General features: G+C 51.6%; 1 protein-coding gene across 1 annotated transcript in view; it reads right to left on the minus strand.

Moving 5' to 3' along the window:
- Positions 1-532: 532 nt before the first annotated feature.
- GRIK3 (glutamate ionotropic receptor kainate type subunit 3) overlaps positions 533-16397 on the minus strand; it is a 239646-nt gene continuing 223781 nt past the window's right edge. Inside the window, exons 14-16 of the mRNA XM_030823450.1 lie at positions 11120-11342; positions 10030-10280; positions 533-7091 (exon numbers count right to left, since the gene is read on the minus strand). Of these exons, the coding sequence (XP_030679310.1) occupies positions 6897-7091; positions 10030-10280; positions 11120-11342 (669 nt within the window). The 3' untranslated portion in view covers positions 533-6896. The remainder of the gene's footprint in view (positions 7092-10029; positions 10281-11119; positions 11343-16397) is intronic.

Raw genomic sequence — 16397 nt, forward strand, 5'->3', positions numbered from 1 at the left:
AGCCATTCCTGGAGGACCAAGTTGGCCGGGCTCCCTCATCTCTTCCGCTGGTTTTATAAACCTCCATTCTGAATCCCTTCCTGCTGGAAATGTCCCGCCCTGAACCCTGATTGTATGAGCAGTTTCCATCTCCAGAGGGCAGTTGGCATAGAGCTTTCTCATTTCCAGTTTGACAAAGCTCAGGCGAGACTCTGGCCAAGCTGGGATAAGGTGTCCACCCGACCTCACCAGCTGTGACCAAAGTGACAGAGCCACGTGAGTAAGTACGTGGCAACTCCCAAGGGAGTGTGTGGATGGAGATGAGGGAGGGGTATTGCCAAGGGAAGGGAAGACAGAGGTCAGACAGTCTCAAGGGCAGACCCTACTTCCTCAATGTCTGAACCAGAAGCCTGGCCGGAGCCACCCGCTTGCTGGGCACCAGGGTCTCTTGTCTGGGACACAGTCATGCCTGGGGGAAGATGACAAAAGCTCGTCGCCCAGCACCTTCTGGTTCTAAGGAGAGAAGAGAAACAGAAAACATGCCTCAAGGGAGCCCTGTTTTCTAGAAACATTTTATTTAAAATTTAAAACCATATTACTTCATACAGCAAACTGTGCACTTTGATATATCACAGTGTCTTAAAAAGGAAAATAATCAGATTTGTTTGGAAATTTATTTACATCAGCCTAGAATGATTGGCAAGTAACACAGTTACTATGAAACCCAAATTGTTACAAAATGTTTACAAAAAACTATATTCATAGAAATTCTGCATGTCCACAAAGGGCATCCCCTGAATGGCCCAGAGACCAGTGTGTGGGAACCTTGTTGAGTGGGAGTGGGGGGCGTCCAGGCACTCTGGTCTGGGTGGCGGGACAGGTCTAGGGTCTCAGAGGCCCATGGTGCTGCCTGGGGGCTCAGCCCAGAGCCTGGGAACTGAGGCCCCTACCATGGGAGGCCCAACCAGGAAGTCGGCCCAGGCAGAGGTGGGCTGGGGGCTTGACGCACAGTGGTAAGAGGGCCCATGATCCCTACGGAACCAAGACGGGATGCTCCTCATGGGGCTGGAGTCAGGCGTGCTTGGTCAGGGCCCCAGAGGCAGACCCAGAGTTCAGTGCAGACCAGCCTGACGCCTGAGGCTGAAGCTGGGGCAGGCTGCTGACTGCACGGAAGCCCACTTCAGTTATCTCCTCCCCTGCGTGCTCCAGAGATGCTCAGACCTGCAAAAGAGGCTAAAGGAATGGAACTGCAGAGAACAGACCGATCTGGGTGAGCCAGGGACAGAGGTCTGCAGCCTCCTGGGGAGGGGGTGCTCTGCCAACTGCCCTGCCAGGATGCCGCGGGGGAGAGAAGGGCAGACAGATGGAGCCTGGGCTGTGCTAGGATAGGAGCTACCTTCTTGCCTCTCATCTTTCACCCCTCTGGCTCTGAGGTCGCTCCCCGACAGCTGGTCTCTGGGTCAAATGGGGCTGGGGAGGTTGTCTGAGGCGAGGCAAACCCTTGGCTGGCATTTGACTGAATCTATGGCTGCTTCTTCATGTCTGGAGGCCTCAGAGTTTTGATCCATAAAATGGAGACAATCTGGGAGGTGATGTGAGGTCCACTGTTCTAGAAGGCAGAAGGACAGGATCAGTAACAGGGGCATGGGAACACTGTATCGGCATGCTGGCCATGCCCTGGGGGCATTCTCTTTAACAAGTGCTTTCCCTAGTTGTGAGCTGTGTTGTGTGCAAGTTGTGACTGCTTCTGCATGTGGGTGAGAATCAGAGGCAGAGGCTTTTGCTATCTAGAATAGCCCCGCCTTCTAGGGTATCCTAGGTGGAGCCTGAAACCTACCTGCGATTCTGCAGGCAGGTGTGAGAACAGGCCTGGCGAGTGGCCTGCTCTTTCCCAGCCCTTCTGCTCCTGATGAATTGGCCCAGAACTAGAATGTAATATTGGCACAGAGGCCGAGTACTAGCATGACATTGCTTCTCAGACACACCCAGCTGTCCTGCCTCAGACAGGCTCCGATGGAGATGAGGTCCGGTGGCCATTCCTGCCCCTCCCACAGGAGGCCCTGGCGGTGCAGGACTCACCTGGCAGCACCATTAGCTCTGCCCTCTTCTTCAGGGTCTGGAGCTCTGATGTGTGGAGGGCCTTCTCCCCCGCAAGGGGCTCTCTGAGACCTCCGTCCCAGACCTTGCTGCTGCAGCCCCCATCTCTCATCTGGTCCTCACCCATGCTGGCTGGGTTATGTACACTCCGTGTGCAGACGTGCAGGAAAGGGTTGTATACACATGGGCTACAGGTCATATATACACTGTGCATATATATATATATACAGTATATATATATTTTACATTCATATATATATTGTACAGAACATTAACCTTCTATCTAAAAGTTTTGTGACTCATGTACGACCTCAGCTCTGAAGTTTTAGCTCCAGGGCAAATTCAGGACTGAAGGGAAGGCTTGATTTAAACTGCCATGGGGACGGAGGGCACGGCCCTTCCATGGCAGCCAGCAGCCGGGCCACTTCCAGATGTGTCCACCTGACCTGCAACTTCCAGATGTGTCTAATCCAGAGACCTGCCCACAGAGTTGGGCTCATTTCTTGTATCTGTCCATAAGGCTGGGCCCATCCCAGATGATAAGTCCATGCAGCTGTTTGTCCAAACCTCTAGCCCCTTTGCAGATGGGTATCCACACAGGACCATTCCAGATGTGAGCCAGAGAGGCCAGCCTACTTTCAGATGTTTGCGCATGTAGCTGGGAGTGGCTCAGGGAGGGACCAACTTCATGCTGAGTGACGAAGCAGGAGCTGTGACCCACCCCCAGACCCAGTACCCCTGGAAAAGTAGGCAGAAAGGGAGCTTTTGATTGTTCTTGGTGAGTGCACTCCTGGTGGAGAGGGAGCAACTTGTAACCCGTTTGGCCCTTTCCCCTGGCCTGGGCCAGGATTCCCATCTTCCAGGGCCTAGGGCATGGCAGGGGTTGGAGGTGGAGCCAGATTGTGCTTCCAGCTTAGATAGAGTCTTGGCTGTGAGGAGGGGGTGGCCTTCTTACCCCTCAGACACTCAAAGTCCGGCACACTGGCCAAGGGGGCATCACCCCTCTCGAGAGACTCTTGCAGCATGGGGCCACCTGAACACTGACAATGCTCTCAGGATTTTCTTCTGTCCAGAGCAGAGAAACCAGCAGCAGGACAAGGGGAGAGTGATCGGGAGGGCTCACTGTCCTTAAGCCCTGGGGCCTCGGCAGGGGTGGTGGGGTCTTCTTACCACTGCCCCTCAACTTGGCCAGCTTGAGCCGGTGGAGAGGAGGCACTGGCATTTGGGGATGCAGTGGGGACATTCTTCTGTTCAGGGCTGGCATGCGGCACCACGCAGGGACAGTCCAGCAGCTGCTCAGGCAGATTCCATCTTCTGCTCCATCCAAACACGCTTTCATGCTTCCCATCACCTCTCAGTGCCTGCGTGTGTGCACACGCACTACACGTGCATACACACACATACACACACACACACACATGCACCTGCCCCAGCTCAGCTCCATGCCCACTGGCAGGACAGACCTAAACTTAAAAAAAACACAAGATCTGCCTCACTGGAAACACCTCCCCACTCCGTCCCACCTCACAGATGTAGCATCATTTTCAGTGCCCCAGGAGAGACAGAGCTCACGCTTGGGCAGCGGTGGTCCCCACTGCACTTTGAACACTAGGTTGGTCTCTAGGACAAACGCTGGATGTTGGCCAGAAGCCAAATATCAGCCACACCGACAACACCTGAACATCAGGACGCAAGGTTTGCATGGGAAGGAAGAGGAGATGAGGCAGCGTGCCCTCCTGCTTCCACACAGGAGTCTAAAGACCAGTCAGTACCTTTTGGGGGGGTTTCTCTAATTGAATTGTGCCTCTGTTTATCCACTATTCTTTGTTCCTTTTATAAAAATTCTCACCACTTCTTCTTCCTCCTGTCACAATCCACGTATATGCATAGCCTCTGAAGAACATGCTCATGTAGCATTACACACACAACACACGTGTGAGACAAGAGCAAGAATGAGGCACGTGCTATGAAACTATACTGGACAAAGTAAGACGGTGGTTAATGATTGTGTTTGCTGACAGCAAATTGGCAAATGCCTTCATTAGAATCCTGTTACCGGGGAATTACGAAGAAAAGTTTTCCCTTCAAACAGGACATGATGTCCACAGCAAAGGCATCAGCAGCATGAGCCCCAGAAGGGTTGTGCCCCCGTCTCCTGGCAAGTGTGCCCATGCAACCTTGGTGACTCTGTGACAAATGATCTCTCCCATGACAGAAGTGCAAACAGACCCTGGTGCCCCGCCTTCCTGATTGTCTGTCTCTGCTTCCACTGTGACCTGGAACATATGCGTGTGTCCCACACACACTCGGAAACTTCAACTCCACATGGCTTCTTGTCTACAGCATGCATTGACTCATGTCATACAACTCTCTGGCCCTGGCCTTCCCCCCTGCTCCCCACTGTGCACACATGCCTGTACACATGTGTTCGCATGCACCCACACGCGGACCCCTTGGTGACATGGCTTCTCCTTTTACGCATATTTGGCTAGCTGCAGGTAAGATCCTGATCTGCATCCTATGCCACTCAGTGTACATGTGCACGCACACACACCAGCATGCATACACCTGTGTATGCATGCTTACATATGCATACTCACCAGGGCCCCATCATGACATGGCTTCTCCTGTTTTTACATATATGGGGCCTTGCTGCTCACCCGGATTTGTCTCCCTCATCCCCAATTCACTCAGATACACATATGCACGCATATGCACACATCAGATCCCCAAGGATTCACATATTATTGCATGCCCTGGACTATGTTATATGTCCAGATCTGTCCTGCGCCCCAACCCCCGAAGCTCACACATACAAACACAAAGACACAGACACACATGCACACACCCTCTGTACCCTGAAGCTTGTGACAGCATGGCTTTTCCTAACATTACATGCATGGGGCTTTGATGTATGTCTAGCCCTCCTCTCCCTCATCCAATGTACATAGCCAGTCAGAGCTGCTGGGATTCTGGGAACCTGCTGGTTTGGTCCTGCAGCTCACAGTCTGGAGGAGGGACAGTGTTTATCACTGAGCCCACTGTATGTAGGTTTATCACTGAGCCCACTATATGAGCCCACTGTAGCCTCCTGCTTTGCTAGAGATTACCCTTCACCCAGATGAGAAAGCCATTGAGATCCAAATGAAGCTCTTCCCTAACCGGGCTTCCCAAGCAGCATGGGACAGAGGTGAGAGGGGAGTGGCTGGTATGCCCCAGTTCTCATCCAGAATCCCCAGAACCTCTCTCCCCTGTTCAAAGCCTGCCCTCCATCCTTGGCCATGGCAAACCTGCTGGCCCATCGTGTTCTCTTTAAGGACACTTTGTTCCTAATCCTTTATGTCTCATTCTTTTCCAAGACTCTTAAAGTCACAGACCTCTAGAGCATTCATCACAGCAAGCTGGAATGCATAGGTCCACCCCCTGGCTGGTACCCAACCTGCTGCTACTTCTCTGCTGTCTTCCCCAAGCCCCACAAGGTCACAGCTGCTCTGGACAACAGACAAGGGGCCAGGATGGCCTCATGTCTCTGTGTGGGGTCTTTGGTTAATTCTCCAGGAGGCAGCTTCTTCCTCCCCACCCTTGGGGCCTCTGCCAGCTATGATATTATGTCCCTGGAAACGTTTTTTTTCTAGGGAGCATCTCTAGGTTTGCTAAGTCCAGGAGACCAGAAGTTCTTTTGATCCCTTCTGGTTTCCCCCACCTAGCCCAAAGTTAGTCTGTGTAGAAGGACACTGACTCCTTTTTTGAGGAGGGGTAACTTGACTTTCACTTCAATCGACTCTTCTTCTTTCGAGAAGACAGAGGGAGGCCAAGGTCTACCAGCCAGGAATGGGGAGTTGTTGATGAGAAGATGGCAAAGAGCCCAGGTTTCCAAATGCGAACAGGGTTTAGACAATAGCTTGCTAACCAGGAAAGTGAGATCCATTGGCACAAGAGCCGGTGGGATTTCCGTGGAATCTGCTTTTCCTCTGCTGGGCTTCAAATATCGGCTGCGTCTTTGGGCATCCTCTGTGAGAGATTCAGGGGATCCTCTCTCCTCTGGCTAGAAAGCGGAGAAGAATTTTCTGTGGCCACTCCCCCACTTATATTCTTAGAGACCTCCTAGAGAATTAGGAACCACTGGGTCATTGTCCATAAGAATCCAAAATGGCGGCCTCTGTTTGTGCGTTCTCTTCTCTCCCATACCCCAAACTCCTCTTTTCCCCTGTGTGGCTCTGTCTTCAACTCTGCCAGAACAGGGGCTGCCAGGGGTGGTGCCAAGTCCAGAAGATTAGGACCACGTGAACAGCCCCAGAGGGATGAAGTCTTCCTTCTGCCCGGGCATATGGGATAGGTATCCCTCACCATGAGCTCCCATTGGCTGCCATGCTAGAACATCCTTAAGGCGCCAAAGGCTTGTGTCTCTGGCCTCATGGTCAAGCTGTAGGAGGCCTGGGCTGTTGTGGAAGAAATGGCAATATAAGAGCTGTCTTCCATTTTCTGTGGCTTCTGCAGGGCCGTGGCAGAAACTTCTGACTCTGGAGGAGAGTTGAGGGGCGGGTGAGTTTGGCCTGAGAGAGGCATGTGCTTCCTTTGGCCTTGGCTATCTCGGCTGGCAGCTTTAGAAACCCACAGAAGATCTGAGGAGGATGAAGCCCAAGCAGCTGGCCTGAGAGCCTGCTGGCTTCCTGGCAGGTAAGGGCAGGAGGCTCCTGGCCCAACAGGCAGGTGGCAGCTCTGGTCCCCAAGCCCAGTGTGGGGACAGGGGACGGTCCTTCCAATCTTCTTTGCTTTCCTCTGCCCAGCCCCCAGGCCTGTGGTCCCCACCCCAGCTGTGCCTAGGGGAACACAGGGGCTAAGGATGTGCTGCAGGCCATGCTGTCCTTGCCGGGAAGCCGGCGGTCATTGAATGTGTGCATGTTAATGACGGCGTCAGTCTTGACCATCATGGGAGGCTGTGGCTTGTGCTTGACTCGACGCTGGCAGGTGAGGGAGAAACGGATCTCATCGGCCACAGTGCTGCAGAAGGAACGCTGCAGGAGGGTGGAGGAAAGGGGTCGGAAAAGGGGCACAGAGTGATGCCTGGTACTGCAACTCCAGCCAGTTCCTCCCCTTCCTCCCAGAGTCTGTGCTAAGGCTACCCGTCTTTCTCACACCTTCACCCCACCCATCCCTCTGCCACCTGCAGGATGATTAGTTTGTGCAGCAGTCTACAAAACCTGACATTTTTGTTTGGAGAGTAAGGTAGGTGGGCCATCATTTTAACCTCGTTTATTATGAGCAAACTGAGGTTCTGAATGGCATGCACATTAACGTCCGAGGAGCTCTGGTTTACCTGTGCCATTTTTCTTCACTAAACTCGGAGGGCAGGAACCAGCCAGTTTCATCCCCATGAGCCCAACTCTCGAACCCTGACCAAAGCACTAGCTTTGGCCCAGGGTCAGGACTGAAGAAACATTTGACGAATGTATGGATAAACTTTCTCCTGGAAGGGCTTCCAACTAAGGGGAAGAATTAGTATCCTCCCACTCAGGGAAGTCCAGCACATGTTTCTCAAGGTGGGAAACTGGGAGGCAGGTCCCTGTAGGGCTGTTGGGTGGCAGTGGCCTCCTTCTGGCCTGGGTCCCTGCACACAGCCAAGAGGGACAGCAGGAGCTCAGCATTTCCTGCAGGTATCTGATGGTGGTGGTTTCCACAGGTTGTCCTGCAGCTTGCATGGAAGGCAATGGGGGCTGTTGATATCTCAACTTACCCAGTGAGGCCAGGGCACTAGCACCGGGACCACTTCTGTGCAGGGGCTGCGGACTAGGCTTTGAATTCTTGCTCTGCCTCCTACCAGCTGTGGCCCCTCCAAGCTTCCCTTTCCTCACCTACTACATGCAGAACATCATCCCTCCTTGCCTCCTTTTCTTCATTCCACAAATACTTAATGCGACCCTCCTATGTGCCAGGCACTGTTCCAGGTGTTAGGCATGCAGCAGCGAAGAAGATCGGTAAGGCCACAGCCCACTCAGGGAGCTTGTGGTCTAACGATGGGATGGAACAGATAATGAACACGTGAACAAATAAATAATTTCAGATAGTGATAGCCATTAGGAAGACAATCAAGCAGTGAAATGGGATAGAGAGGGGCTGGGAATGGGGGCAGGTAAGGAAGGCTACTTGAGAAGGTAACATTGGAACTGAAACAAGAATGACCAGAAGATGTCAAAAACATACCCTCTGGGGGAGGAGCATTCTAGGAGCAGCATGTGCAAAGGGCCTAAGGCAGAAATGTGCTTGGTGTGTTCAGGCCAGTGTGTGTGGAGCAGAGTGGGGGAGGAGAGTGAGGGAAGGAGGTGGTCAGAGAAGTGCAGTAGATAGAACCTTTAGGCTTTTTGGTGGAATGAGGAGCTCTTTTTAAATTTTTATTTATTTATTATTTATTATTACTATTTTTTGAGACGAAGTCTCTGTCTCCAGGCTGGAGTGCAGTGGCACGATCTCGGCTCACTGCAACCTCTGCCTCCTGGGTTCAAGTGATTCTCCTGCCTCAACCTCCTAAGTAGCTGGGACTACAGGTGCAAGCCACCATGCCCAGCTAATTTTTGTATTTTTAGTAGAGACGGGGTTTCACAGTGTTGGCCAGGATAGTCTCGATCTCTTGACTTCGTGATCCACCCAACTCGACCACCCAAAGTGCTGGGATTACAGGCGTGAGCCACCGCACCTGGCCAGGAGCTCCTTTTAACTGTAATGGGAATTCTCAGAGAATTTGATTGTTGTTCTTTTTTGATGTATCATAATTTTGTATCAACAGAGAACCATTCTCTGTTGTTAGACATTTAGATGTTTACCCCTCCCTCCCATCTTTTCGTGTTGTAATTTACACTTCAGCAAATTTCCTTGTAAATAAAACTGTGTCTATCTTTGACCACTTACACAGGGTACATTTCTAAAAGTGGAAATTGACAGGTGAAAATGTATGGATACTGTGAAAGACTCTGAACATACTGTGAAGTTGCCTTCCAGAAAAGTACCTGCATAGACTTCCCTCAGCAATGCTGGACAGCGTCCCTTCGCTTGCACCCTTGCAAATTCCAACATCGAGTATTATCTTTCCCCCTCCTCTTTGTTGACTAAGGCTTGCTGGTTATAGAGGATTCCATTTCGTTTTTTTACAGAGTAAGTTGCTTGTTTATAATGGGCCCCTCTATATATAATTTAACTGCAATCTCCTTGAACTTCTCTGTGAGTTGTGCTTCCCCCAGCCCAGCGGCCCTCATCTCAGGCACACATTTAAATCACCCTTTAGGATTTTGTAAAAGCACAATGCTGGCTCCACCACAGACCAATTAAAACAGAGCGTCTCTGGGAGTGAGTCCAGGGCATTAGCACTTGAAAACTTTCTCCCTGTGATTCTAATTTGCTACTGGGACCCAGAACTACTGCCCAACCATGCTTGAATTAATCAGAAGGCTTGAGCCTAGTTCTACTGTCTATATGCTTGGGCCAACCCTGTTAACTTTTCCTTTTTAAACTTTTGATTATGGAAATTTCCAAATATATGCAAAGGTAGAGAGAACAGTATAATGAACCCCTATGCAGCCATCACCCACCTTCAACAATTACCCTGGAGGGTTTTATGCAGGAAAATGATATGGTTTGAATTAAGTTTTAAACAAGGCACCGGTTGCTGTGTGAATTGTGGATGGTGTTGGGGAAGCGTGGGGGCTGGAAGGCCAGTTTGAAGGCTGCGGCATAATCCAGGCAGGAGGTGATGGGGCTTGGCCTGGGGTGGGGCAACAGCGATGGAAAAAAGTGCTAGGTCAGGATAGAGGTGGCGTGGCAGGGCTTGCTGGCCGACTGGATGCAGGGTGAGCTGTTGTGAGGCTGAGATGAGACACCACTGTGTGCCTGGCACATAGAGGAGTGAAATCAGCACGAATCTCCATTTCCCATCCTGTGCAGGCTCCAAGCTCCAAGGCTTACCTGCTCTCTCTCTGCTGTTTTGCGGAGCTTGTACACAAACTCGCCCACGGCCACCAGTACAGAGAGGACCAGCCCGGCGGCCAGAACAATGAAGATGCCCCCGATCTTCTGGATCCCCAGGGCACTGGCCTCTTTGTTTTCCTCCTCAGGACACCCGCTGCCCCGCCACCACTTCTCCTTCATGATGTGCAGCTTGTCCTCCTCCTGAAGCTGCAGGATGGCGATGGTGATCTTGTCCCGGTATGGGGAGCCTGAGCAGGGAGAAGGGACCCCTAGCCATCAGTGCATCAGTGGCGTGTGGCCCATGCTGTGTTTGGCTCTGCCGACACCCTGGTCAGGCCACCACCACTAGCCCTCTCGATCAGCTCATAAAAGGGGGGCCCTATCCCTGTGAGTCCCCTTTAAATCGACGCATGGTGTCTGGGTGAGTGGGAATGTCCTGTTTGAGTGGGGAGGTTGTGCCCATTGTGTATCAGTCCCTGTGGGCTCCCTGAAGGCCCAGTGCCCTTGAGCTGCATCAGCAGGGGCAGGAGAGGGAAGGCAGGAATGGCCTCTGGGAACTCTCCCCAAACCTTGCATCTGTCCCAGCTCTCATTGCTTAGGCCAGGGCCACCCTCACAAGGCATGCAGCTCCATCCCTCTGCTTCTGGGCTGAGAAAACGTCACTTTTGTCTGGGTGCGGTGGCTCACGCCTGTAATCCCAGCACTTTGGGAGGCTGAGGTGGGGAGATCACCTGAGGTCGGGAGTTCGAGACCAACCTGACCAACATGGAGAAACCCCATCTCTACTAAAAATACAAAATTAGCCAGGCGTGGTGGCGCATTCCTGTAATCCCAGCTACTTGGGAGGCTGAGGCAGGAGAATCTCTTGAACCCGGGAGGCGGAGGTTGCGGTGAACCGAGATCATGGCACTGACTCCAGCCTGGGCAACAAGAGTGAAACTCTGCCTCAAAAAAAAAAAAAAAAAAGAAAGCGTCACCTTTATCAGCCCCGTGGAATGAGCTGCGAGACGGAGCGTGAGTGGACGCGGGGGTGGAGCCTGCCCTCTGCCCACACACCCGCCCCTCCCACACGCAGCCCCTCGCTCACCCATGGGCGTGCCGATGCCGTAGCCCTTGGAGTCAATGAGGCCCCCGATCTGGGTGAGGTTGCAGTTCCTCTGCGTGACGTACTCGATGGTGGTGGACTCCATGAGCAGCGCGTAGTCGGCCGTCAGGGCCCTCTGGATGCCCTCCTCGTTGTTCTTCACCAGCGCCGAGGGCTTGCTGCTCATGAAGGCCCACATCTTCTCGAAGGTGGAGATCTTGGATTTCTGGGCCGCGAGGGAAGGGGTGACGCACACACCGTTACTAGGCACACCAGGGACCAAGCACCGCATACCCTGCTCAGCGGGGGTTGGGGCCTTGAACTCGGTCTACAATCTTCAGAGAAAGGGAGTGCTACACGGTGCTCAGATGTAGACATTGAGGCCCTGGAGCAAAGGTCCTCAAACACACAGCTGGCGAGTGATAAAGCGGAAATGCGGACTCAGGCCTGCTTCCTGGAAACCCTGGCCATGGCACGAGTGGTCTTCAAGCTGACTTTTTAAAACATGGACTTTCTTTCTCTAAAATTTATTAAAAGTTAGCACATTCGGGCTTTGTTCTAAGTGCTTTACCTGCACTAACGCGTTGATTCTTCACAGTGATCACAGGAGGAAGGCACCATCATGAGCCCCATTTTACAGATAAAAAGATTGAGGCACAGCTAAGTCACTTGCCTAAGTTTACCCAGGTACTAAGTAGCAAAGCCAGGCTTCAAACCCAGGCCATCTGGCTCCAGAGTCCATACCCCTAACCCCTCAGCTGCCCCGCCTCACAGAAACCACTGTGAGCGTGGAGGGGGAGAGACGGCTGCTCCTCGGGGCAAAGCTGAGTCGGTCCTGGGCCTCCCCTTTCCCTTCAACCAATGGAGACCTCTTTTATGTCCTGTTTCAGGGGAAGATTTTGCCTCAAACATGTTCTACTTCATTACTGTGAGGAAGGAGCAGGGTGCGAATTGCAGAGGGGGAGAAAAGTAAGGGCAGTCAGAGGAGGTGGTCTGCAAGCCCCCTTCAGCTACACCAGAGCCCAGGGCTGTGGGGTCCTGGGCTAGACACTGTTGCTTGAGCAGAACCAGAATCCCTAAGACCAGGTCCAGTGGGTAGGATGCTATGCCTACGCTGGGGAGACACAGAGAGGTCACTGAGGCCAGGAGAGAGGAGGGCAAGGGCTGAGTGTCCCTTGCTGCCTGGGGAGACTGTGCAGACCAGGGTGCATGGCATTCATGAGATTTCTTGGGAACTTAGTGCTTTGCCAACTGCCTGCTCCCAGCAGGGATCAGCCCTGTCCTGGCTGATCTCACGGGAACAGGTGGTTCTGCAGGCCCCACTGAGCCCGGCTGGTTCCAAGTCTAGCTGTGCCTGTCTGTGATGTCAGCCTGTCTGACTGGCACCCGGCCCAGCTCCAGTATGCCTGATGTCATGGGTGCACTTGAACAGGCTGGCGCAGGACTGGGGCATGGGCAGGGGGATGGGGAAGAAGCCATGCCTGCTGGGAGGGGGCTAAGGAGCCTGGGAGGAAAGTGTACTTTCTATTCTCCAGGTGCTTCCTAGATCTGGCAAGGGCTGTCCCCTCCTAAACTGGCTTCTAGAGACCCAAACATGTCCTGAGGAAGAGCAATGGGGACAGGAAGGAGCCCCAAAGCCACAGGCAGGACCCCTTGGAATTACATCTGAGCACCATATCAGTTGAGTGCCAGTGATGTCTCCTTTGGGCACAGGGCTGGGGGCACCTTCACAGATAAGCAGCCACTCCCCAACCTACAAATTTACCTGCCCCAAAGCCAAAGGCATGGAAGGGCCCAGATGCCTGCAGCTCTCGCTGGCCTCTCCCAGCCCCTCCTGGTCCTCAGCCTGCCCTTCTTTCAGCCATTGCTACTCTCCAGCTACTCCAGCTCTGCAGGACTCTCTTACCTCTGCAATCCCTGCCTCCAAACCTTTTGTGCTCTCTGCTCTCCCACCTCCCCAGCTATTCTTCCACCTCAGTGCTTCCTGTGGCCCAGGCTGTGCCCCACTCAATATTCTTGCCCTTAAAAATCTTCCTGGTGTTCAGCTCTTCTGCCTCCCCAGATGTTTCTTATTTTCTAGAAAATTCCTGATAAGCAGATTCTTCCACCTCCAACCTTTTACTCCCTCTGTTCCTTTCTCACTCTGCTACGCTGTCTCCCCAGATTCTCCTGTTGTAGAAAGCTTCTAGATGGTTCCTACAGATCCCCATCTCTGGTATTCACACCTTTGTGTAATCCCCTCTTCTTGAATGTGAGCTGAAACTAGTGACTTGCTTTTAACTCCCCACAAAAGTGATGGGATGTCATGTCCAAAATTAGGTTACAAGAGACTGTGACTGGTACTCTCTCTGGCTCGTCTCACTCTGATGGAAGCTGGCTGTCATGTTTTGAGTTGCCCTATGGAGAGGTTCCCAGGGCAAGAAACAGAGGGCAGCCTCTGGCCAGCTATCAGTGAAAAACTGAAGCCCTTAGTTCAATCACCTGGGGGGAGCTAAGTCCTGCCAACAAGCATGCAGTGAGCTTGGAAAACATGCCTTGAAATGACTGTAGCATTAGCCAACACCTTGACTGCAGCCCCATGAGGGACCCTGGGCCAGAGGACTCAGCGAAACTGCCTAGATTCCTGACCCACAAGCTGTGAGATAGCAAATGTCGTTTTAAAACATGAAGTTTCGGGTAATTTGGTATGCAGCAATAGATAACTTATACACCCTCTCAACCACACAGTCACATAAGCGACTTATGCTCCCAATATGGTTGCTTTTTCAGATAATCATCAATTCCAACTATTCCTCTAATCAAAGTATCCTAGTCCAGTCATCTCTGCTTTGCCAGATACACATGTTCCTGATACTCTACCATCCTGGTTATTGGAACCTAAATACTTTTCTCCCTCCAATGATTGCAGCTCTTCAGCTCCTTTCCATCCTTGTCTCTTCTGCTTTCCCAATTCTCCCTCTACTACTAGAGGTGAGAACCAAAGGTAGATGAAGAAATCAGACCTCCTAATGCATCTGCCCATCTAATCTATCCTTCCAATCACCCATCAACCCATCCATTCACCCATCCATCCATCCACCCACCCACCCATCCACCCATCATCCATCCATCCATCCATCCAACCACTCACCCACCCATCCCCTATCGTATCTGATCATGCTGTCATCCACACACCATCTACACACTAGTTAATTCAACTAATCTGACTATCCACCTATTACTTATCTATCCATCCATTTATCCATCTATCCAACCATCTATCTATCCATCCATCCATCCATCCATCTGTTCTCTTACCTACTTATCCATCCCCCAATCATCCATCCCTTTCTCCTCCTCACCCATCTTACCCACCCACTCTCTTATGTCACCCACCCTCTCAGTCATCCATCCAATAAATCTCAAGTCCTGAGAAAAGTAACTTGACAATGAATCACTCAGGAAGCCCCACCTACTCCATCTGTCTCAGAATGGGATAAGAACTTCTTCTCTTTCTCTAAACTCCTCCTTGTATCCTCCCCACACCACAACACTTTATTCCTCCTATATACAGGCCTGCCTGACACCAAACCATATGCTCTTTCCAGTAACACAACACCATAGATGGAGACAGAAATTTCAGTTGGGGGCTGAAGGAAGTGTTGAGGCAGATGGGCTCTGAGGAAAGACACAAGAAAGCCACCAGTGGGCAAAGGAACTGAATGAGGAAGATGGGAAAGGACACCAGAGAGCTTGGGCCAGTGAAGATGGGAGGTGAAAACAAGGCATGAAGCTGGCTGTGACGTAAATTTTAAGAGGTTCCTGTCTCTGGAGCCTCCTGGCTCCAGCACCAACTAAATTATTTCCTCCATTGCCTTCAGGTAGATATGTCTGAAATCTGCTTTCCTAGAATGTTCCCCACCATCCTTGTCTTCTGTCTTGGGGCCCTCATTCTCAACCCCATCTGCTCATGGTCTCTGCTTCCCCTTAAGTGCTGTCCTTCTGTCCTTCAGCAGTTGAGTGATTCTGGGGCACAACCCTGAAAAGGTTCCTTGTGGCATGTCTAAGCAGGGATAGATAAATCCAGGGCCCTTCATGGACTCTCAGATCCCTCTCTCCCATCTCTGGGAGAGTCCCCATCACAGGCCTGAGTTCCCATCACTGGCCAGAGCTATCATTACCACCCCAGGGAACGCAGTCTCACATACCTACAGCTCCTGTGTCATCCTGCCTGTCCCGGCCCTGATGGGAACCTTAATAAAGATTGTTTCAGGGCTAGTCACCCAAATCAACTAATGGAATCATCTGGAACAACCAATACACGGCAGTGTGCCAGGACTGAGATGCTTTTTTTATCAGCAAAATTGGCAAGAAAGTAAATTTCAGGCTCACGACTTTCAATTCCAGCCTCCTCAAAGAAGCAAATTGATTTTCCCCGACTGAAGATACTTAATCTTGAGAATTTAACATTTCTGTACAAGAGAATGTATGTAAGTCTATATATATATATATAGCAATTCCAAAGGGAGCCGAATTTCAGAGAATGTGTGCAGAGATGCAGTAGCAATGGGATTGCATACAAGACCTTGGTTGTTTTCCATACTGGAAAGAAGACCTTTTTCCATATTAATTGGCTTTCTTATCTCTGAGTGTGGAATCTTTGGCCTTACTGGATCCATGGATTTGAGCAGTTAATCATTTCTCTTGGGTCATTTCTGTGGGGACAGGAGGCCTCTTTGGAGTCCACGGCCTCTGCCCACTGCTACAGCCTCCCTGGTAAGGACAGTCTAGCTCCTAGTTCACCCCCCAATCCCGGCAGCACGTGCCTGAGGCTTGCTTGTGGGGGGTTGCTGGCTGAGGGTGGAGGTAGTGAGAGGGGTGAGCTCCACTGCACTCTGGTGTCACACCAGCTTGAACTCAAATGCCAGCTCCTTCTGTGACCACAAGCAAGCGACATCACCTCTCTGGGCTTCACTTGCCATATCTATAAAACAGGTGTTGTCAATAGCAAAGACTTGGAACCAACTCAAATGTCCAACAACGATAGACTGGATTAAGAAAATGTGGCACATATACACCATGGAATACTATGCAGCCATAAAAAATAATGAGTTCTTGTCCTTTGTAGGGATATGGATGAAACTGGAAACCGTCATTCTCAGTAAACTATCGCAAGGACAAAAAACCAAACACCTCATGTTCTCACTCATAGGTGGGAATTGAACAGTGAGAACTCATGGACACAGGAAGGGGAACATCACACTCCGGGGACTGTTGTGGGGTGGGGGGAGGGGGGAGGGAC

Source organism: Nomascus leucogenys, chromosome 12 (genome assembly GCF_006542625.1).
Source record: "Nomascus leucogenys isolate Asia chromosome 12, Asia_NLE_v1, whole genome shotgun sequence".
Lineage (NCBI taxonomy): Eukaryota > Metazoa > Chordata > Mammalia > Primates > Hylobatidae > Nomascus > Nomascus leucogenys.